This window comes from Rousettus aegyptiacus, unplaced genomic scaffold, assembly GCF_014176215.1.
Source record: "Rousettus aegyptiacus isolate mRouAeg1 unplaced genomic scaffold, mRouAeg1.p scaffold_m13_p_17, whole genome shotgun sequence".
Taxonomy (NCBI): domain Eukaryota; kingdom Metazoa; phylum Chordata; class Mammalia; order Chiroptera; family Pteropodidae; genus Rousettus; species Rousettus aegyptiacus.
The window spans coordinates 23,776,923-23,798,731 of record NW_023416292.1 but is presented as its reverse complement, the minus strand read 5'-3'; the positions used below and the strand labels follow the sequence as shown (position 1 = coordinate 23,798,731).

Here is a 21,809-nt window from a genome sequence, read left to right as displayed (position 1 = left end):
AGGAAAAGAGAAGAACGCGCTTCGCCTCTCCGGCGGAAGCCGAGACTTTCCCAAACTCGGGGGAAATCGCAGGCACGGTGGCCGGAGGGGCTTCCCCCCCCCCCCGCGACCCCGGGGCTCCGCCTCTGAGCGCGGAGCGGACGAACCGAGCGCAGGCCCGCCGCGCGCCGGGGAGGGGTCTCCGGGGCCCCCTCTCTGTGACCCCCCGAAAACGCCGGCGGCCTCGCTCAGGGCTTCGTAAGATCGGCTTAGGGTCCTGCTTCTCTCTCCCGCACCCCACTGGCGCGCCGGCGGCGGGCGTAACTTCTCGCAAGGTGTCCTGTGTCCCCAGGAGTCGGGTTCCCCCGGCGTGGTCCCTGGGGCGTTCGACCGCTGGAACGCACTCCCTGGACACTGGGAAGAGCAGACATCCGCCGCCCTGGGGACCCGCAGTCCTGAGGCCCGGGCGTTAATCGCCCAGCGTTGAAGTCAGTTCATCATGGCCGCCAGGGCACAGGGAAGCGAGTCCCGCCTGTGCCTCTGGGGACCGGCATGCGGCTCTCTTGAGTTGGGACCCGTGTAGTCGGTGGAGAGACAGATATAAGTAAAATCTTCTCAGTAACACTAGCAAGTAGATTGATTTAGTTGTCCGCAGTAACGCGCCAAAGGAAACGGCGGTGAACAATGAGCTTATCCTCCTTGGTGTGAAAAGGCTTTGACGACATCGCAAATCGTTTCTGATTCGTGGGCGAAAGTCTTGCCGTCGAGCACCTTTGCGGGGGTCTGCCCCGCCACGGAAACTTTTTCTATTGAACATCAGAATTCATAGCTCCCCTCCAGCGACTCTGGGTAAACATGTAGAGCAGAAAGGCCAGGGCGGCACAGCAGTCGAAATGTAGAAAATGAACAAAGTCAAATATCACGCGAAGGAGATTAGTCGACAGTGAAATGTGTGCGGACACGTGTGAACATGAACGACCCAGACTGGAGGGCGTTGGACCCGCCCCAGCCGCACTGGGCGCCCACCAGCCCCTCCCCACTCCACACCTCGCGCCACCCGGACACACCTGTCCTGCCTCGACCTCAGTCTCCCTGAGGGACACTGCCCTCCAGGGACTTCTGACGCCCTGTGGGGCTGTTCCTTTGGGTCCCGATGCCTTTTCTGGTCACGTCAGACGCCAGAAAGATGCAGATAAGGAGTTCCTTGGATCCAAATTGCTTCCGCTAGAGCACGGTCCAAGCGGCCAGACGCTCGGCAATAGACAAAAAAGGTGGGAACCCTACTCCTGTGAGCTTGTGCTCCAGTGTGGATCGGACGCTGAAACCGTCTAAATAAATACAAATATTTCGGTTATCAATTGCTGTGAAAAAGAATAAGGAATAGATGGAGGGCTACAGATTTCGGGATTTTTAAAAAGCTGACTTAGCAAGACCTTTCCTTTGGTCCGGCTGACTAGGGGTCAGCTCGTGGCGAGGGTTCATGAGAAACGGTGGGGACCCAGGGGCGAGCAGCGAGGCGGGGGAAGCCCGCAGCGCTCAAAGAACCGGGCAGCGAGGTTGTGGGTCAGAGCGGCTGGGGTGAGAAGGAGCAGAAAGAGGGGGGGCGTGAAGTAGATGGGATGAGCCCAGGGGACAGAGAACCCGAAGGGGAGAGAGAAACGGGGGGGGGGGGGACTGAGGCACAGAGGACGGGGGCCGAGGGCCCGGCCGCGGGCGCTCCCGAGCAGAGGGGACACCGGACACGGCGCCGCCTCCGGGGGCCTCCATGCAACCCCGGCGTCCCTGCTCGCGTCGGCGGCTCCTACGGACGCTTGCTCTGCCGCGGGAGAGGCGTCAGGAAGAAACCCGAGCTCCCGAGGAGAGGCTATAAATCCAAAGTCCAGCCTGGGCACACGAAGGACACGGCCGAGCCCCGCGCAGAGGACCGGCCGGCATGGCGGCGGGGCGGGCGCTGGGGCTGGGCCCCCTGCTCCTGCTTTCCCTCTGGGGAGCCTCAGCTCCAGGTAAGCGGAGCCCGCAGGTCGGGCGGAGCCTCCCGGCTCGGCCTGACCCCTCCCCTGCCGTCCGCAGCTTCTCTTCTGCGGCGCCTGGGAGAGCACGTGCGGCGGCTGCGGGACAGCTCCAGCCCGGGCCCCAATCCGGGCCCAGCGGCCGCGGCCCTCCCAGCAGAGGGGTGGCTGCAGCAGGCGCTGGACCCCTTCAACGCATCTGACGGGCGGTCCTTCCTGCAGGTGAGGCCTGGCGGGCGGCCTCTCATCTCCTGGTTCTGCACCTTCGCCTCTGCGGCTTTCCCCTGACTCTACAGCTCCGTCCCCCCGCCCCCGCCCCGCGTCTCAGCCTATGCCGCTCTCAGTGTCCCTCTGGCCTTCAGCCCAGCCCCAGCCCCAGCCAATCCCCTATTCCCCCACCACCTCTTTCCTCAGTCGCCCACTTTTTTGTCCCTCGGGTTCTGACCTTTAGTCTTTCCTTCTGTCATATTCTCTCTCTCTCTCTCTCTCTCTCTCTCTCTCTCTCTCTCTCTCTCTCTCCCCCCTCTCTCTCCCCCGCTCCGCCCCCTCCCTCAGACCCCCTTCTTCTTCCCGTCCTTGAGATTAAACCCTAAGCCCACCGCCACGTCTCCATGTGCAGCAGAGATCCTCACCGGCTTTGGAACCAGCGCTGGCTCACAACCAGCAGGAGACATCTGTGGAATGGATAAATAAATTCACCATTTTTTTACACCTACTCTGTACTGTCCTCAGAGGTCATGTCACCTAGGCCCTGTTCCTAAATCCACCTGCATTTGTTACATATTCTACAATTATTAACTCAATATGTAGCAAGTGCCTACAGTGTGCTCACTACTATCCTCGACTCTGGGGAGAAAAAATTAACAAAAATATCTGCTCTTGTAGATCTTACATTCTAGGTGGGGAGACAAACAGGAGAGAAATGAACACGTAGGTAGATGAGCCGGTTTTAGACACTGCCGAGTCTGTGCAGAGACCCGTTAGGGCGAGGCTGGAGCCCGCAGAAAGAAAGGCCGGAACTCAGCCTGCTCCTCCCTCACCCCGTCTCTTAGCGGTACTGGGTAAACGACCGGCACTGGGCCAGCCGCGACGGACCCGTGTTCCTGCATCTGGGGGGCGAGGGCAGCCTTGGGCCAGGCGCAGTGATGAGAGGTAAGAGACAAGGGTGAGAGAGACAGCTGGGGAGCCGGTCGTGCTGGGCAGGGTGGGGGGGGTAGAGGGGTTGGTGGGGGGGGGGGCTGCGCGGTGCGCTGCGGTGAGACCTCACGCCCTCCCCGCGCTCTCCGCAGGGCACCCTGCAGCCCTGGCCCCAGCCTGGGGGGCCCTGGTGATAGGCCTGGAACACAGATTTTACGGCCTGAGTATACCTGCCGGGGGCCTGGACACGGCTCAGCTCCGCTTCCTGTCCAGCCGCCATGCGTGAGTCGGGCAGGGAAAGCGTTGGGGCTCGTGAGATCAGGGGCGTCTGTGTTTCTCTCCATCACTGCTCGAAGTAGACCTGGAGCCTCTGGGTCATGTTTTTTGTTTGTTTGTTTGTTTGTTTGTTTGTTTGTTTGTTTGTTTCTGTCTTCTGGTGTCTTATACTTTCTCCATCTCTGGCTCTCTGTCCCTCCCTATCTCTTTCTTTTCCCTACACCGTATTCTGTTCTTTCTCACTATGGCTTTTGCTCCAGACCACCACGTCTCTTGCCTGAATGACACAGCCTCCTCACTGGTCTCTGTGTCTGCCCTGGACCCCTTCCGTCTATTTTCCAGACAAAGCCAGCGTGGTCATCAGAGCACAAACCAGATCACCGCCCCCCTCCCTCAAATCCCTCAGATGTCTCTCACCTCACTCAGAGCGAAGTCAGAGGCTTACAGTGGCTTTGAGGCCCAACCGGCCCTGGCTCACGGTAACCTCGCCGACCTCCCCTTGCTCACACTCACTGGGCTCCAGCGGCCCTGATGTCCTCGCTGTCCTCCAGCCCAAGAGGTTCGTTGCTGCCGTGAGTCTCTGAACCCTCCTTACTCCTGCTGACAACCCCTCATCTCCTTCCCCTCGCTCGCTCTGTTGTTCTCCTTGGGACTTGTCCCTCTGTCCTCTCTGCGTCTGTCTGCAATCCTCCGCGTGCCTGGTCTCCATCTGTCTGTGTCTCTTCGCCTCTGTCACTCCCTGTCTCTCAGTCCTTCACGAGCCAAACAGGTCTCTAAGTGCAGGAGGATGGCACTGACTGCAAACCCAAGCACTTTGGGTAGAAAAGAGTATGTTAGACATATCCCGACATCTCTTTTCTCTCTGATTGTCTCCTCCTCCCCCCAGTCTAACCTAACGAGCCTAGGACACCTCCTCTTCTCCCCTCCCCAGCAGCTCTTCTTGACTGTCCCCAACCTCTCCTTTATTAGTCAGAATTCTGCCTAAACTGCCTTGGGGATTTTTCCTCTCCCACCGAATCTGGAAGGAAAGGAAGGTGGAGGCACACACGGGAAACGGATGTGGAGAAGGAGTCCTCAGAAAAACCTCCTGAGGAAAGGGCCCTGGCTGCTGGCCACCCTAAGCGGGCACAGGGCAGGGATCTTCCGGGATTCCAGCGACGACTGAGCAACCTCCCCTTACCGCAGGCTGGCCGACGTGGTCTCCGCCCGCCTGGCGCTCTCCCGCCTTCTGAACGTCTCCTCCTCCAGCCCCTGGGTCTGCTTCGGAGGCTCCTATGCCGGTTCCCTGGCTGCCTGGGCCCGACTGAAGGTCCCGGGACTCCTCTGGGCGGGCTGGGGGCGGAGGCTTTGACTTGGGGTCCCCATCTCAGGTGACAGGAACGCCTTCTCCCCACACCCTGCCCCCAGAGGGCTTTCCACATTTGTCTTCACGGGGATCCAGTATACAGAGGGGGGACTGGCCTAGGACTGAGTGGCACAGGGCGGAAGACCAGGGGTCCCAGCCCTCGACCCCGGCTGACGACTTCTCCCTCCAGTTCCCGCATCTCATCTTCGCCGCGGTCGCCTCCTCTGCCCCGGTGCGGGCCGTGCTGGATTTCTCCGCGTACAACGAGGTAAGGAGGGCGGGGTCCGGGAGGAGCGGGGTCTCAGCGGTCGCAGTCCCTGATGAGCCTCTTCTCCCGCGCTCCGACCACAGGTGGTGTCCAGGAGCCTCACGAGCACGGCGATCGGCGGGTCCCCGGAGGTAGGAATGGGGCCAGTCCGACGGGGGTGGGGAGGAGAGGAGGCCTTCAAGTTGAGGCCAGAGGAAAGGGAGCAACCTGTATGGTGGCGGGGTCTGGAGAGGTGGGAGCCTCGAAAGGTGGACAGATCCTAGAAAAAGGCTGGAGCTGAGAAGGAGTCAGTGCATTGAAAGTGAGGGGCCCCACGGGGGCGGGGCCAAGGAGGGGCGGGGCCGGAGGAACGACTACTCTAGGGAGGGATAGGCTCAGTGTGGGGCGGGGCCTGAGGGGGAACGCCCCTATCAGGAGGTGCGGCTCAGTGTGGGGCGGGGCCTGAGGGGGAACGCCCCTATCAGAAGGTGCGACTCAGTGTGGGGCGGGGCCTGAGGGGAAACGCCCCTATCAGGAGGTGCGGCTCAGTGTGGGGCGGGGCCTGAGGGGAACGCCCCTATCAGGAGGTGCGGCTCAGTGTGGGGCGGGGCCTGAGGACGACCGGTGCGGAGCCCAGGTCGACGGACGTTCTAGAAGGGCAGGCTAGGTCCAGGCCCGGTTCCCGCCGACACTGCGTCTCTTCACAGTGCTGGGCGGCGGCATCCTCGGCCTTCGCGGAGGTGGCCCGGCGACTGCGCGCGGGCGAGGCGGCCCGGGCGGCGCTGAGGGCGGAGCTGGGCGCATGCGCATCCTTGGACCGTGCGGAGGACCGGGCGGAGCTGCTGGGGGCGCTGCAGGCTCTGGTGGGAGGCGCAGTGCAGTATGACGGGCAGGCGGGGGCGCCGCTGAGCGTGCGGCGGCTCTGCGGACTCCTGCAGGCCCGGGGCAACGGCAGCCGCCTCGCGCCCTACCGCGGGCTGCGTCAGGCCGTGCAGGTGAGCTCCCCTGACCTCAGGCCGTGCAGGTGAGCTCCCCCGCGCCAGGCGCGGGTCGGCAGACCTCTGCTGCGCGACCCTGGGTGGGCTAAACTCCTCCCGAGCCTTCGTTTCCTCCTCTGTCCCACGAGGATGACATCGCACAGGGCCCGCGGGGAGGTGTCACACGTCTCATGTGACGCGCTCAGCAGGGGCTTGGCACGCACTACTCAGCTTTAGAGATTACGCTATTTTACCTGTCTAGTTCTGACCTCTGCCCGGGGTCTGCATAGTGTCTGGCACACGGCAAGAGCTCAAGTAGTATCTGTAGAACGAATGAAAGAGTGGATGTAGCCCTGTGCACGGAGCTCTCCTGGAGACCCGGGCCCGTCCTCAGAATCCACAGGTGTAATCCAGCTGTCACGTTTACAGCGCTGTCTGCACCAAGTGCTGTGCCAAGTGCTTCCCATAGATTATCTCACTGAATCCTCACATTAGTTTTAGGAGGTCGCCAGTATTATTATCCCCACTTACGGATCGGGAAACTGAGGTCTAAGATATTATCACTTGCCCCAGGTAATAAGGTCCCATCATCTAGTACCTTAACCTCTAACCCACCCGGACCCAGGAACCGCCCCCGCCTCTGACTCCCAGGAGAACTCAGGAACCCCTTATGACTTCTGATCTTTGACTTGTAGGGACCTATGCCTCCAGGCCCTGGCTTACTAGAGGGCAGGGAGGAATGCATGCATGTATGTATGTCTGTATGTATATTGTCCCCTAGGTTGTCCTACACGGCCTGGGCCAGAAATGTTTAAGCTTTTCCCGAGCAGAGACAGTGGCCCAGCTGAGGGTCACAGAACCCCAAGTGTCCAGCGTGGGTGACCGGCAGTGGTTGTACCAGACGTGTACTGAGTTCGGCTTCTGTAAGTGACTGGCCCAACCCTCACCCCTGATAATCTAAAGTTAAAAAGGCCTTTCAAAGCAGAGGCAACAAGCATTTATTTCAGATCAGTAAGGACAGCTGTTCAGGAAGCACTGATGCGGGCAGAAGCCCACACTGGGTTCCGATTAGGAGACAGTATTCTTTGTGGGGGAGGGAAACAATGACATCCATCAAAGAAAGGTATTTCTGTTGGTGGAGATATTCTAACATACCGATGTTGATTCTAAAGGATGCTTTTCATTTTCAATTCGCTACCCATCAGTCATAATAGCTGCCTTCGTGTTATCCTTACAAACAGTTCTTTGGGGCACAATGTTGCTGTAGCCCCCTTCCAAAGGTTATTTTGTCCTGTTTTAACATTTCAAAGGTTTGAGGCATAAGATATGCAAGGCAATGCCTCTAGGATGGCAGCTCCGGCTCCATTTCACAGTGGCTCTGTGTGTGTGCGTGTTCGAGACCTTTCTCAAACACGTCACCACTAACTCTTGGAAAGCAGCACTGATCGGTTATTAAAGTGCCGTCGGTCCTCCGTTGTCAGCTGGCTCATTTTGGATGTGTCATTGCCAATCTCTCATTGCCAGGAAGGCTCCTTCCAGGTATGTCACCTCCCACATAGGAGGGAAGGTGGTTTCTTAGGAGCCTTGGGGCCACCTGTGAGCCACGAGTGTGCCCACACAGAGGATGGCTTTACTGTCACATTTCATTAAGGGCTGACATCTGTCGTTTCTGGAAGTCTCTCATATGAAATCTCACAAGCCTTAGTGATCATCTCAAAATGCTGAGCCACCATCATCAGAGTGGTGTGCTTATAACATCAGGCTGTGCAAAACAGAGATTTATGACAGCAAAAACATCTATAATAACAAACAAAATGTTAAGTCTAATTTGGAGAATAGATCTGAACAAGGAGGCAATAACTGAGGGCCATTGGAAGATTAATTAGAGAACCATGAGATGTCAGTAGCCACTGCATGCAATCATTTAGTTTGCGTCCACATTTTCTGTAGTTTCACTTTTAATTTACCAGAAGTGTTTTGTCAAACACCTCTGTGCAACAAAAGGTATAAACAACAGAGCAAACCCCACCTTGTTCATCCAGAATATGGTCAAGAGTAATTCTATCGTCTAATGTATTTCACATGAAGAAATTTAAAGCTTTTCCCTGGTTGACTACTGCTGTGGCAGTGACTACTGTCATTGTAATACCTGCCCAGGGAAAAAGTATTCTTTCAAATTTGGTACCTTTGCTGGGGCTGACATTACCAGGCTATGTGTATAGCTTGTTGTACATTTTGACCTGCAAAGTGGGCTTAAAGATGATGCCCAATGTTGAGTTATCTTCCCAGTCAGAAATAAGGGAGAAAAGGAAATATTAACCATTATAGTGAGTGTTTGGCCTCTCATAGTTTTTGTGAGACAGGTAGGAAGTAATGTAAGAGGGAAAAAAGGAAATATGAAGGTGTAGATTACATAGACCTGGTCCAGAGTCTTGTGTTAGTTGTCATCTGCTTCACTTCCTAGTAATTTTCATTTCGAAGCCTCTGTTGGTTGAGCAGTCTAGTTAGGTGCAAGAGCTTTCTTTAGATTAAAAATGGATCTAAGAGCCCTTAAATCTAGTTACATGTAGATTAGTTGAGAGTACCTGAAATTCTGGAGGGATCAGGTGGAAAGGAAAAGATAAACATTTTAATTCTGCTTGTGAAGGTGTAATTTACCAAATTGCTGTAAAAGATTATGAAAGGAGAGTGGGGTTGGGTTTACACCCCACATTTACAGATATCTCCTTCCACAGATGTCACCTGCGAGGACCCTAGATGTCCTTTCTCCCAGCTCCCAGCACTGCCCTCCCAGCTGGAGCTGTGTGAGCAGGTGTTTGGGCTCTCAACCTCATCCGTAGCCCAGGCTGTTGCCCAGACGAACTCCTACTATGGTGGCCAGACCCCAGGGTCCACCCAAGTGCTGTTTGTCAATGGTGAGCATGCCGTCAGGACCTGACATTTATGTCGCCACCTCGCCCCAATTCAGCACATCATTCTCTCCTTTCTTTCCAGGGGACGCAGACCCTTGGCATGTGCTAAGTGTAACACAGGCTTTGGGACCCTCAGTGTCAGCTCTTCTCATCCCTAGTGCCTCTCACTGCTTGGACATGGCACCTGAGAGGCCCTCAGACTCCCCCAACCTCCGCCTAGGGCGCCAGGTAAAAGAGAAAAGGCTCTGGGAGATTTGCGTTGTCATTTGCATGCTAATTTGCATGTTCCTGCCCTCTTCTAGTGCTGGGGTCTGATTTTCAAAATCCTCCCCACCTCTCCACAGAGCATCTTCCAGCAGCTGCGGACCTGGCTCAGGGTGGACACACGGATCAGGGCTGGGCTCTGAGCCACTCCCTGCACTGCCACCTCAGTCTTGAACGGCTCCATTCACTAGACAGGAGAAAGCAGCTGGTGTTGAGAGAGGGCGTGCCGGGAATTGGGACTCAGTGCCTGCTCTACATATAACTCACTCGTGACTGCAGACCACCTCACTCCCAACTAAAAGTACTCCACTCCAGACAGGTCCATAAACATAGTGGATGGTGGTCCTCATTGCGAATTCCTGTATTTTAATATCAAAGTTCAAAGAAAAGTTACGCTTTATGCTGGTGCCCTCCCCTGCTCATCAGATTCCAGTTCAGATTCTTCTCAGCACCTGGGCTGGGCACTTTCTGCATGTCTCTCTGGACCCAGGCCCTGACTTGGCGGCTTCTCACCCTCTCCCTCACTGTGCCCCTGTCCTCAGCCTCTCGCCCTGACTCTGTCTTTCCCTCCTCCTCTTAGATGTCCCCTGTCCTCCTTCACTGCCCGCGCGTCTCTGGCTCGCGGGGGCGCTCTCCGTTTCTGTCTCTTATGTTCTTCTTCACCGCCTCCAGGTCTTGTCCTGTCACGTGATCTTCTTCCTTCTTTATCTGTCTCTCTTTTAGTCTTTACAAACCTGTCATGAACCATCTTTCCCCTCACAAACCATAGAAGAATCTTTGCTCTAATGCTCCATAAACTCGGACTCTGTGGGAAACCACACATCTTATTAAATGAAAACTGGAGACTTAGAGTGTCTAAGATCCAGCACTTGGAGTTTTAACTCCGTTTCTCCACTTACACTGCTTAAACTTGCTAAAGTAGGTGTTGTTTCTGCAACTATACATCTTTAACATTATAACTACTATGGAATTAAAATAATGAGGCTCTTTTCATTCAGGCCCTGGCTGTGCACAACTTGAAAATAATTTGTGTTTGTTGTTGATCAGGCCTTGTTTTCTCCAGGGCCAGCATGAAAACCTGAAGGTGTTAGCAAGAGAAATACCAATAGTGAAAGGTAGTGTGGCCCACGACGCGCGGTCTGGTCGCGCGGGTGTCCGGAACAGTTGGTTCCATTTAGCACGAACAGTTTCATTTAGCGCAGAGCACCCACAGAACAATGGACGTGGGTAGGTTTACTTGGGTGAGCAATTAAGACGGGTCTGCGGGACAGGCGCACGGGGAATCCGGCGTTTAGGCCGCGCAGACGGACTGCCTAGAAGGCCAGCTGTTCTCCTCCGACATTTGCAGAGACTGGTGTCCAGCTCTGCTCCAAGTGCGCGCCCCCGCAGGCGGTGATCACGGTTTTGCGGGAGGGAGCGCGCCTGTCCCCCGGAGTCAGCACCACGGACAGCGCACTCCAGGTTCGCGGGGCTGAGCCGGGGATTTCTCAGAAGTGAGAGAGGATAGGGGAGAACGGTTTAATGGCATTTTAAGTCGGTGGTGTGTGTGTGTTTTGTCCACAGATTTTTTATTTTTAAAAAGCATGAACTATGGGATATGATATTTCTTTTTGACTGAGTAAAGGCTGGAAAACGGGCGCTTCCACCCCAGGGAAATAATTCATCCTAACTGCTGGTGCGGCTGCATTTGCAGAGCACAGAGCGCGAGCGGCGCGCGCTGCGGAGAGCTGGGATTCCAGTCGCGGGAGCCAAATCTGCGGGGCTTCCATCAGAGACCACCGTTTTTGTCCCTGGTGGACTAAGGGGACTCACAGGAACCTAATTCCTGTGAGTTTTCTCAAATTGTTTGGTGGAAATTCAGCTTTCCCTCCCCCCACCACACACACCCTTAGCTTAGGTTATACCAGATCTCAAATGCTGTGTACTTTGAGAGGACAAAGTGATACAAAGCAGAAAGTGGTTTTCATAAAAGAATCGACTATCACGTACGCATTTCGTGGCTCTTTTATTCTGTAACCCTTAAGGTCATGGCCTGAGAGCCTCTCCGTGGCCAGTTACGTCTTCAGCCCCATTGCTTATCTTACCGCCCTTTTCTCTCAGTCTCTCTTATTTGCCCTGGATTCGTGCACGTTTTTTTCTACGTTAAATACTCTTCTACACTTAATTAACATCTTGTCAGTCTTTACCTTTTCCAAAAGAACTTCCTTAAAATTTTTCTAAATAAATCTTCATATTTCTCTTAGCACTATATACCTCTTTTATTGCACATTTTATGTTAATTCCCATGATAGCTTAATTGCTCTGTCTTTCTCACCAAAATATAATTTCCAAAAGGGTGGGTTTTATTCACCAGTGAAACCCTGTCTATCACAGTGCCTACTACACACAGTAAAGTTTGAACAAATATGTGAACACTTACCATGGTCCTATGGGCGAATGTTACCCCAACTTCGAGATGAAGAACTGAGGTTCATAATGAGTAGATAATTGTCTACACTGGGATACATCACTGACAGAAACTGTGGAAATATATAATTCAGAAGAGAAAGAGAGATTGAAGAAAATAAACAATATCAATGGCATTAACAGCCAGCTTCTTTTAGGAAAATTGCACAGATTGGTGTCTTTGAATGTGGTTTTCAGACTCATCAGAGTGACATCTATACCACTTGACTAAGCAAATTACATGTTCTATGGGAAGATGTTTGATAGACAGCGGAGCCGTTCCACTTTCCAATAGTCCCCTCCCCTTCCTGTTACCATGCTCGCTCTGAGAAAATATTTAGGACAATGCAAAGAATTCTGGACAGGAAACGTAGGCATCTGATGTTAACATAGAAGATGGGAAGAATAATGGTAGACGTGCCCCATCAGAGAAGATTGCTTTATAGAAATGAGGAATCCTGAACACAGAAAAGTAATTAATTTGTCTAAGGCCATTTAGGCAAAAGATAGCAAGTTTGGAATTAAAAGATTTTGCATTCTGACTTCCAAGTTTATGCTGTTAAGAACATTATCACACCACCTCTTTCAGCATCAAAGATTCTTCTCTTAAAGCAGTTTCACATTTCGGGGTGTCTATTTTTTCTACGATAGAAACTAGAATAAATTGTCTAAAGATAAAATTTCTGTTTAAAAGTTATTTGGTTAACAAATCAGCTCCTAAGATTCCAACATACTATATCAAATATGATTTTTAGAATGTGTGTTCCTGTATTGAATTTTTGCCTCTTATTTGCTTTTATTGCCTGCTTTTGCATGCTTTCATCTGTTGCATGATTTATCACACAATTTTGCCATGATTCTCCCTCTTAATGAGTTATCATTCTTTTAACAGTAAGAGAAAAAGTGTGATTCTTACAAATAAATGCGTTTCCAAACTAAATAAATGTACTTTATTTTATGAGTTAATTAAATATAACCTGCAGTACTTATGACAAATATGTTCTCATCATCAGTGCCCAACATAAGAATATAAAAATATATAATAAAGTTAGACGTGTGCCAGATTAACAGACTATAAAAATTAGTAAAGAAGTCACAAGAACACCAATAAAAAGACACACAGAGATGAAAAAAATGCTTTAAAGACAAGACGTTCTATTATATATGTAATAGTTTAAAGGTTGAATGTGCTTATTATTTTAACTGTAGAAATTTAAAGCAAAGACACATTATGTCATCACAAATTACATGAATCTGTTGGAGTCAGCAGTTTTGTGGTTCTTCTTTCTATCCTTATCTATGTCAGAATACCTCATTTTCCCTTTCTGTCTGTGAGCCTATCACCTACGTGAGGTCTCTGACTCATGTATACAGGGTTCTCTTGAATACATATATATTAAATTTGGATATTTTCTCATTAATCTTTCTCATGGGGATTTAACCATTAGACCAGCCAAAAGAAGCCTGAGCCCCAGGAGGCCGCTGACCTCGCCCACCCCTGTACCTCCTGCTGAGGGGCCTCAGGCTGGGCGCCAGTGACAGCGGCCTCCAAAGCCTCCCCCATGTGCTCCTGGGGTTCATTGAGGGCGGGAAACAAGAGGACACATGCAAATTGAGTTTCTTCATCACATCTTCTGCTGGAGATGTGGGAGGAAAAAGGGATGCTCGGAATGCTGCAGAAGCAACCTTAGCAGAGGATGGTTTCGATCCATCGACCTCTGGGTTATGGGCCCAGCACGCTCCCGCTGCGCCACTCTGCTGGCTAGAGTTTGATGCCTCCTGCTTTTATTTTCTATGAATATTTTCAGCCGCTTCTCATTTCCCTCTGTAGATAAGTTGTGGTCTGCTTAGAAAACGAAATCTTGCTTAGCGATGACAATAAATTGCTCTGAATTTTTGTACATGTCATGACCCAAGTAAATCTCAAAAACACCACACTGGGCAAAAAATGCCACACAATAGGATATACTACATGATTCCACTTATATGATGATCAAGAAGAGCAAGCAAAACCATCTGGCGAAGACATTACGACAGCGATTAGCTTGCAAGGTGCTGTACTGACTGGTAAGGGGGCACGTTCTCAATTGGGAATGTTCTCAATCTTGGTCTGGGTGGTGGTCACGTGAGAATAAATGTGTGAATTTCATTACACTCTGTCTACCTTCAGATCTTTGCATTTTACTACATGTGAAATATACTTCAAATAAAGTATTGGAAACGGGGAAACCACAGAAAAGTAATAACCAAAGAAAGGAGAAAGAGAGGGAGAGTGAGAAGAAAGAAAATGAAAGAACACAGAAGATTCAACACACGCCTCCAGGCCAGTGACCAGGAGCCTTTTCAGCATGGGGACCTGTCTTAAGCCTATCACTTTAAGTGATCTGTTATCTGATGTCCTGGCGCCTTCAAGAATGTAGATAATCACTTCTGAAAACGGCAGTACTTAGCGCCTCTGACCTCAAGGTCAGGTAGAACAGGATTCAGCTGAGCGAGGGCTCGGACACTCTTATGGACTCCAGACCGATGGCTACAAGGCCAGGCTCAGAGCAGTTCACAGGAAACTGACCATGCTGTCAACAACCAGTCTTTTTCCCTACTGGAAGCTCAGAAAGGGCCAGAAATGCAGCTCCAACGTGAGAGCCACGAAGCTGGATTACAAGTTCTGGGTTCTGTCCTGATGAGCAGGGTGCTTGGAGCCTAGCTGTGCACCTGCCAGTTTCTCAGCAACTCACCGCCCACTAGGAGCCCTAGAATCGCCTGCTCAGAGCCTGCTGGCAGGCAGTGTGAGGCAGATTCCAAAGCGTGGACTCAGGTCCACAGAACAGCTGAAGGGCAACCCTGGGAATTCGGGCTGGGGACATAACTGGAGATGTTGACAGGTGTTCTGCATGGAGGTGCAGGAGCTATGGCTCTTTCCTATAGACTTCTTGGTAAATTTATGGGGAATGGTGACCAAATTGTGGCCAGAAACATGCAACGAACCCAGTATTATTTCAATTTAAGGCACCTGTAAGTCCGGGAGAGCCACCCCAAGGTATTTTCATTGATGAGGAAGGCAAAGGTGATGGTTTCAAGAGGCAAAGACCATTAATATTCCTTCCTCATGTCTCCTCAGGTAGAATGTGCTCCCTTCCCGGTTCCCTTCAGTATGTCCCATGCCAATAGCTAGAACTTTACCTTCTTTCCAATCATCTCTTACTTACACCCAGACATTTCATTCAGAAGAGTCACTTTATGGTGAAAGGGTGACAAGTGCATTTTTATAAAACTTTGAAATCCATGTGTAGTGTCATTGTAGGGAGACTTGGCAAGGAATATACTCACCTAGGTGTTCATTACCCTCATCACCTAAGGCCATGTGGATCCAACGAGAGAACTCAAGTGGCTGAACTAGAATTACCTTGGCATTCCTTTACCCTCCTTTCTGTCTGGGCTGCCACTCTGGGTTGCTATTACGGAAAAGAAAGACACATCATGCCCAGGAATGGTCAAGTTCATCAAGAAGACAATTGGCGGGAGCTTTGAGAATGGACTTGAGTTCTGCCTATTGAGTTGAGCAACCAAAAATGTACATTTTTGTTCTGCACAGCTGTGTCTTCCTTATTGGTACCTTAAATGAGTTAAATTATCCAATCAAAAGGCAGAGTATGGTTCAATGAAATTTTTAAATGATCCAATGATGTGCTGTCTGCAAGAAACTCACTTTAGGTCCAAAGATGTGATTAAGTCTATAGTGAAAGGATGGAGAAAGATATTCGATGAAAATAGTAATTAAAAGAGGGCTGGGGTGGCTACATTAATATTAGACAAAGCAAACTTTAAATTTAAAAACTGATACAAGATACAAAGAAAAACATTACGTGTCAGTAAAGAACCAATTTGTCAAGAAGCTATAACAATTATAAACATGTATGCATCAAACAGCAGAGCCCCAAATATAAACGAAGTAAACACTGAGAAAATTGAAGGGAGAAACAGACAGTTCTCCAGTATCGGTTGGTGAGTCTAGAGGTGTTTCTCCATATTTACCCAGTGATTCCACTCCTAAGCTTCAATCCTTTGGAAATATAGTTGCAGATACAGCTTTTCATACACATGTGTTCATCGCGGCATTATTCAAAAAACATTTGGAAGGCATAAACGAACTGCAGCTCTAGTTCAATGCAGCAAATGCTTGTGGGCATGATGTCTTCACTGTTATGACCACAGACATGCAGGCTGTGTCCCTACATGTCCTCCATTGGATAAACTATATGCAACTTTCAGAATTATATGTTCAAAAAGTATTTGTTGTAGCGGGAAAATGTGCATTAGTATAATATTAAATAAAAAGTAATAAATTAAAATCTGTGTATATAATATATAAAATAAAATAATTTATTTCAATAGCTCTTTTCTGCGTGCCATCTTTCAAATGGATGACGCCCTCCCACCCATCAGCCTAGCTCTTCATTTTTTCATTTTTTATCTTGTTGACACTGCAGGACATAACACATGTGTCCTAGGTGATGACCTGGCCAGAAACCAGGGTGGCAAACGCACTCTTCATTTGGTTCCCATGACCCCACCCGCTCCTGATATCCGGGCCTGTGTGCGGTGCGATCTCTTCCTTGATTGCCTGCTACATCATCGTGTGTCTGCAGTTATGTGAATACGTTACATGACATAGTATCGCTCATTTATTTTTCTGGAGCAAATGGGCATGGGTATTTGCTGTACGAGGGAGAAACAGGAACCATTAGGTTTTAAATCCTGAATCTCACCTTTACTAACTGGGTAAGCTTGGACAAGTTTGTTTTTTCTTTTTTTAATGTATTTCTGCCTCCAAACTGATATAAATTTAACAGTAATTCACATACCGTTGACTTATTCAGACAATTTATTTTTATTTTATCAACCCATTTTAGATGGCTTGCTTGTCCAATTGGGCCCCTTCCAAGGTGTCCATAAAACAGGAGATAGATGTGCTCAAAAAGTCATATTGCCTTTTTTTTCCCCCATCAGGATGATAAGAAATGCTAGGGAATGCATTACAGCTCATCTGCAGGCCTCCTATTGGTTACAGAAATCAGCCAAGGCACCTGCTCATCTTTGTTCCCAGGCCCAAGAGGCGTCCTGCCTTGTCTACCTCAACCAGGAGTGATGTGAATGTATGAATCAAAAAGAAAATGAGGTGTGAGCTTTGGTTCCCTAACTGAGCATTTCTGGCTCCTACTGGTGGGATCATGACCTATGGTGTAGAGAGAAAAAGCAAGTTTGCGCCACCTGTCTGTCCCTCACCTGGCCCTACTTCTTCCTCAGAAGTCACCCTTGAAGTCAAACACTTGAAAAGAGGCATTCAACATTTGTAGCCACAATGTGGTGCTATAGTCTCCTCCAATTAGCCAGGACCCAGAAACCTTTTCACAGGTAAGTTGGGCTCTATCGACAAGGGTACCACTCCAACAAGTCAACCAAAAGCACATGTTACACATCACACCAGGCCCAGTGAAGAGAACAAGTCTCTAAACACACTGGAGAGTGATGAATGAAAATGTGGCAAACGGAAAAGACCCCCGTCTGCAGCAAAGAGCGTCTTTGTTCTGGAATGAGGAATGACCTCTGGGTCTGACAGGCTGAGCCTTCCCTCCCCAGTCTCGTAGGGGCTAAATTGTCCAAGAGAAGGGTGGGTCTGGAACACCATCTCTCTTGGTAAAAGATTAAAACAGCTTGGTTGGAGGAAGTGGCCCAGTGCAAGCAGCACACAGGGGCCCCTCCGCATTGACCATTGGTCCTCAAGGACAAGTCGGTCAAATTACATCAAAATTCCTCCAAAACCCACTGAGGAACAGGCAAGCAGCAAAAAGAAGGACTCAGCATTTCCAGAGACCAGGGACAGGGAACCACTTCTAAGAGCCAAATAAAATCTCTTGGAACCTAGTCCTCCTCTCAAAGATGCAACAGGGCCTGGGCTGTATCTGTTGTCTTCCTGGCATGTCTGTCCCCAGGAGGCAGTGACCTGAATGAGCTTACATTGACACAGAGGAGTGGGCGGGAGGGGAAGGCAAGGTTCTGTTAAATTACAGAGGTTCCACCTCATTTCTTTCTGCTCTCACCCCTGAACACCCTGGTGCTCCACTTTTTTCTAGAATGTAAATAAGAGCCCGCAGATGAACAGGTAAAGCTCTAGCCATTGATCTGGGTGTTTTTGCTTTAGGGACTTGGAAGAGATCGAGGCTCCTCCCAGAAATGCTGAGATCCAGGTCAGGGAGCCTCTGAGGGACGCTGGCTACTTCTTGTGGGCATGATGCCTTCGGGAGTGCCCTTGCTCACGACTCTTTGGGGTTTTTGGTTTTGCACCAATGGAGAATGAAGGGGCTGGTGATCTGAAAGGCCCTCTCTCAAAGGAGTCCTGGGCAGCTGGTGAGGGGACCCCAAATCCAAGGCTTCTACCTGTCTTAACTGGTCCAGGGACAGGGGTGCTCTGAGCAAAGGGAACGATATGGCAGTCCCCAAACACAGCCCTTCTCGCAGAAATGCTGGCCCTCCCCAAGGCAAAAGGAGTGCTCTGGCTGGGCAGGGCTTGGGTGTTCTGGCTCCAGATTTTTCCAAAAGGCGTGACGGTGCGAGTGACCCCACCTGGCATTGCTCCAATGCCGAACACTCCAGAGTCGGAGCTCCTGTCTGGGGCAGTCACGCTGACCCCAGACTCCCCACAGTCCATAGGAGTCACTAACCCCCCAAAGGCAAAGGGTCGTGGGGCTGTGCTGCCAAACACCGAGCTTGAAGCCCCACTCCGGTGGGCCTCAGTGACAGGTCCAAAGCAAGTTGCACTCGCTTGGCTAGATGCCGAGGTGCTTCCAAAGTCTGGTGGGTCGCTGGCAGGGGTGTGAAAGGTGGAGGCTGAGGATGTCAACAGCCCAAAGGCTGACCGTGTGGGGCTGCTGGAGGCTGGCTGAGCTGGGGTTGGGATTGGGGTTGGGGTTGGGGAGGGGGTTGAGGATTCCGCTTTTGCATTTTTTAAAATGAAAGAGCTATTGAAGCTTGGGCCAAGGACTGGTTGGAGGGGACCTTGCTCTTGTCCACCTGCAGCTCCAAATGCAGGCTGAGAAGTGACTCCCAGGGATGGTGGGAAAGGCGGCTTTGAGTTTGACCCCAAGGGAATTGTGAATCCTGAGGTCGGATTGGAGATGCCGGATGACAGTGCAGGCTGGTTTGTGGTCACAGGGGCTGAGGCCAACAGAGGGCTGCCCACACCCCGAAAATCAACTGTGCTTCTACTAGCGGACATCGGGGCAGCAGTGGGAAGAGCCTGGCTAAAGATGGTGACCGTGTGCACCCGAGGAGTGGCAGGGGGGTGGTGGGGTGGGAAAATGAAACCTGTGGCTGTGGAGAAGCTGGCCCTGAAGGCGTGAGCAGCCCCAAGCAGGAGAGTGTGACAGGTGGAAGGGAGGGAGGGCGTGCCGGCCACGGCGCTGGTGACACTCACTACATCGACACCCAGAGGTGGCTTGGAGGAGGAGTCCTTGGATGAGCCGGCGGGGGCAGTGGACACGACTACGGAGGTGGTCTTGAGCAGGTTGTGGGAGGTGTGGGCAGGAGCAGGAGCAGCTGGGCAACAGGTCTGCTTGGAGGAGGAAGCATCTGTCACGGGCAGAGTGTTAAGTGGCCCTGTGCTGCCAAAGACAGGCTTGCAGGCGGCAGCTAGGCTGCCTGGGGGTGACAGTGCTGCAGAGGACACTCTGAAAGGCAAGGCGTTTGCGGGCTCGCTCCGGGGCGGGGGCCCGGAAACAAACTTTGACGTGGGGTCAGCAGAAGATGCAGCAGGAGGTGCAGACGCAGAAAGATGGCGAGCTGGTCTCACCTTTCCAAACAAACACCTTTGTGCCGGGTTAATGACAGGTGGGTGTGGGGACCTGGCAGACCTGTCACCCTGAGAGGGTGGAGGTGGCTGTGTCGTGTCAAGGACTTGTGATGTGGGAGAAACAGGGATCCGAAGGATGACAGTAGCTGGGGGCTTTGCGCCTGAAGAGGGGCCTGGACGGGACTCTGACAGTGAGCAGCCGAGAGGGGCCAGCAAGCTGGGTGTCTGCAGGGCTGAAAGGGCCACACTGACACCCTCTTCAGTAGACCGTGGGGAGGCCAGGGGACCTGGGGACTCCACCTGGGGATCTGGGCCCTGGGCTGGAGCTGTGCTTGCCGAAGGCAGAGCGAGAGCCAGGGGAGGTGACGGAGCAGACCGAGGGTCCCAGACAGAGTCTGCAGTGACCTCTGTTGTATCCTCTCTGGCTTCGTTGGCCCACAGGAGTCCGCCTTCTGTCCCCAGGGCCAGGTCGTCTTCCGGGGCTGCATAACCACGTTGGGGAGGTGGGGTCAGAGGCAGCAGCGGCCCAGGGCTGGCCAGCAGCTGTGGGATCTTCTGACTGTGCTGCCCGGAGCTGTCACGTGTGGCTGCTGGGGACTCCTCTGATACCAGTGGGGTGGGAGAGTGACACTGGTGACCTTTCTCTTTCTTGTTTACTGGCCACTCTGGAGTCTGGAGTGATGCACTGGGAACACTTCTCTTACAACGCTCAGAGAACGCTCTAGAAGAGCTGTAAGAGCTTGTAATAGCATTTCTTTTGGAGCCGGGGCGCCCGGCCGCCTCTGTGCTGGCCAGGCGGCGCGGGCCGCAGCTGCTGGGCCTCGCGCTTAAGCTGCGGTCTGGGCTCGGGGAGGCGACGCTTCTCCTCAGGGGCCCAGGCCTGGGCACAAAGGAAGCGCGAACTCCATTCTTGATGAGAGGCTCAAACGCAGAGGGTCCGGAGCGGGGCCCCGGGCGCTCACAGCCCGGCCGCTCCCGGGGCAGCGGTTCCTGAGGCCTCGTGCGTCCCTCCGCGCGCTCTCGGAGGGCCCTCAGCACTGTCGCCTTCATGCACCTGCCTGGAGGCCTCCCAGAGGGCGAGGACGGTGCCGGGGACGTGTAGGGGAGCCCTCTGCGCTCAGGGGGCGTGATCTTGATGGTCACCGGGCTCCATACTGCCCTGGGGTGCCGGAGCGACCAGACACTCCGCTTCAAGTAACTCTCCCACCAGTCTGAGGGGAGAGGCCCCACGATGGGGTTCTGGGACCTCCTCATGGGGAAGCGCCTCCAGGCCTCAGTGACCACCCGCGTGGCGGGCCTGGCGGGGTCCCAGTCCCGCGGCCTTCTCGAAGGTCTCAGCCGCGGGGCAGGGTGTGCGCGGTGGACGTGCTGAACCCGGTAGAGCTGGCGAAGGGGCTGAGCCGGCCGGCGGCTCCCCGGCCTCGCGGGCGGATCTGGGCGCCCATCCGCCGGGGCCGGCGCCGGGGACCGCCGCTTGCCCAGGTAACTGCCCATGCGGAGCGGGAAGGCGGCTCGGCGACTCTGGGGAGGGTCTCCGCCTCCGAGGTCTCTGACGTCTGCCGACTCGCAGGGTTCGGTGACCGTTGGGGTCCCCGCGCGAGGAAAGCGAGAGAGTCTCGGGGCCCTCGACACCCCCAGGCACCACGTCCGCAGGTCAGCAGCCGTGGGAGCGGGGGCCACGCGGGGCCTCGGCCGCCCTGTCGGCTGTGCCCAAGTCGCGCGCGAGGGTGGCGGGAGGCAGCGCCGAGCGCGGGTCTGGGACCGCAGAGCTGCGGCGACCCTCGAGAGCCCGGGCTCCTGGTGCCCCTGACCCGGGGGCCCGGAGTAGCGGCGCGAGTCGGGGGCACGACTGGCCCCCCGACGGTGCCCCGCGCAGCTGCTGGAAATGAAAACCGTCCTGTCTGGGGCACTTCGGCGCGCGGGCGAATGTGCGGGCCTGGCGGTGACGGCCCGGGCGCGGGGGAGGGGCGTTGGATTCTCCGGCAAAGAAAGACCTGGGCAGGTCGGGGAGAGGCGTCCCCTCCCCGCGGGCCGTAATAGGAGGGGCCCGGACGGTTGAGGACGCGCACCGAAGTCTGGCCGGGCCCGGGAGCACCGGTCTTCGGGGCGGCCGCGTCACCGGGCGCGGTGAAAGAAAGGGCCAAGGAGAGAAGCTCCGCGTCAGAACCTGGACGTGCCATTTTCACAAACCGGACAAGAACCCTCTCTCTCCGCGGCCAGCGGACGGGCGCAGCGTCGACGTGGAGCCCGCGCCGCGCGCACCTGTAACCGCCGAGCTGCTCCCCGCCCCGCCCCATCCAGGGACCTGAGCCGATGGCTGTCACGACTGAGTCCACGTTAAGTCCACTCACGCATTTCTCATAAAGAAAATG

At 53.2% G+C, this 21,809-nt stretch overlaps 2 protein-coding genes and 1 non-coding gene across 5 annotated transcripts; 1 reads left to right on the top strand and 2 right to left on the bottom strand.

Moving 5' to 3' along the window:
- Positions 1 to 1,683: 1,683 nt before the first annotated feature.
- Positions 1,684 to 12,535, top strand: PRSS16 (serine protease 16). Of its 3 annotated transcripts, XM_016134023.2 has the most exons (12): positions 1,694 to 1,982; positions 2,050 to 2,210; positions 3,041 to 3,140; positions 3,278 to 3,407; positions 4,587 to 4,710; positions 4,937 to 5,014; positions 5,098 to 5,145; positions 5,701 to 5,988; positions 6,752 to 6,893; positions 8,706 to 8,885; positions 8,965 to 9,110; positions 9,227 to 12,535. In XM_016134023.2, exons 1-12 carry the CDS (start codon positions 1,913 to 1,915, stop codon positions 9,287 to 9,289), a joined length of 1,530 nt encoding a protein of 509 aa, XP_015989509.2. In that variant the 5' UTR covers positions 1,694 to 1,912; the 3' UTR covers positions 9,290 to 12,535. The 3 variants fall into 3 exon arrangements, with proteins under 3 accessions (XP_036091093.1, XP_036091094.1, XP_015989509.2); XM_036235200.1 differs by lacking the exon at positions 8,706 to 8,885 and having other exon boundaries at positions 1,684 to 1,982; XM_036235201.1 differs by lacking the exon at positions 5,701 to 5,988 and having other exon boundaries at positions 1,693 to 1,982.
- Positions 12,536 to 13,279: 744 nt separating this feature from the next.
- On the bottom strand, positions 13,280 to 13,351 carry TRNAM-CAU. Its single transcript has one exon. It is a non-coding gene; the product is annotated as a tRNA-Met (tRNA).
- Positions 13,352 to 17,862: 4,511 nt separating this feature from the next.
- POM121L2 (POM121 transmembrane nucleoporin like 2) lies at positions 17,863 to 20,931 on the bottom strand. Its single transcript, XM_016134009.2, has one exon. The coding sequence runs from the start codon at positions 20,929 to 20,931 to the stop codon at positions 17,863 to 17,865; it is 3,069 nt and encodes a 1,022-aa protein (XP_015989495.2).
- Between the last annotated feature and the right edge of the window lie 878 nt (positions 20,932 to 21,809).

Excerpts from the sequence above, each read along its gene's own strand:
- POM121L2 (XM_016134009.2), bottom strand. The coding sequence starts at position 20,931 with ATGGGCAGTTACCTGGGCAAGCGGCGGTCCCCGGCGCCGGCCCCGGCG.
- PRSS16 (XM_016134023.2), top strand. The coding sequence starts at position 1,913 with ATGGCGGCGGGGCGGGCGCTGGGGCTGGGCCCCCTGCTCCTGCTTTCC. Across the intron at positions 5,989-6,751 it reads GGCTGCGTCAGGCCGTGCAG|GTTGTCCTACACGGCCTGGG; the intron begins GTGAGCTCCCCT and ends ATTGTCCCCTAG. Across the intron at positions 8,886-8,964 it reads CCAAGTGCTGTTTGTCAATG|GGGACGCAGACCCTTGGCAT; the intron begins GTGAGCATGCCG and ends CTTTCTTTCCAG.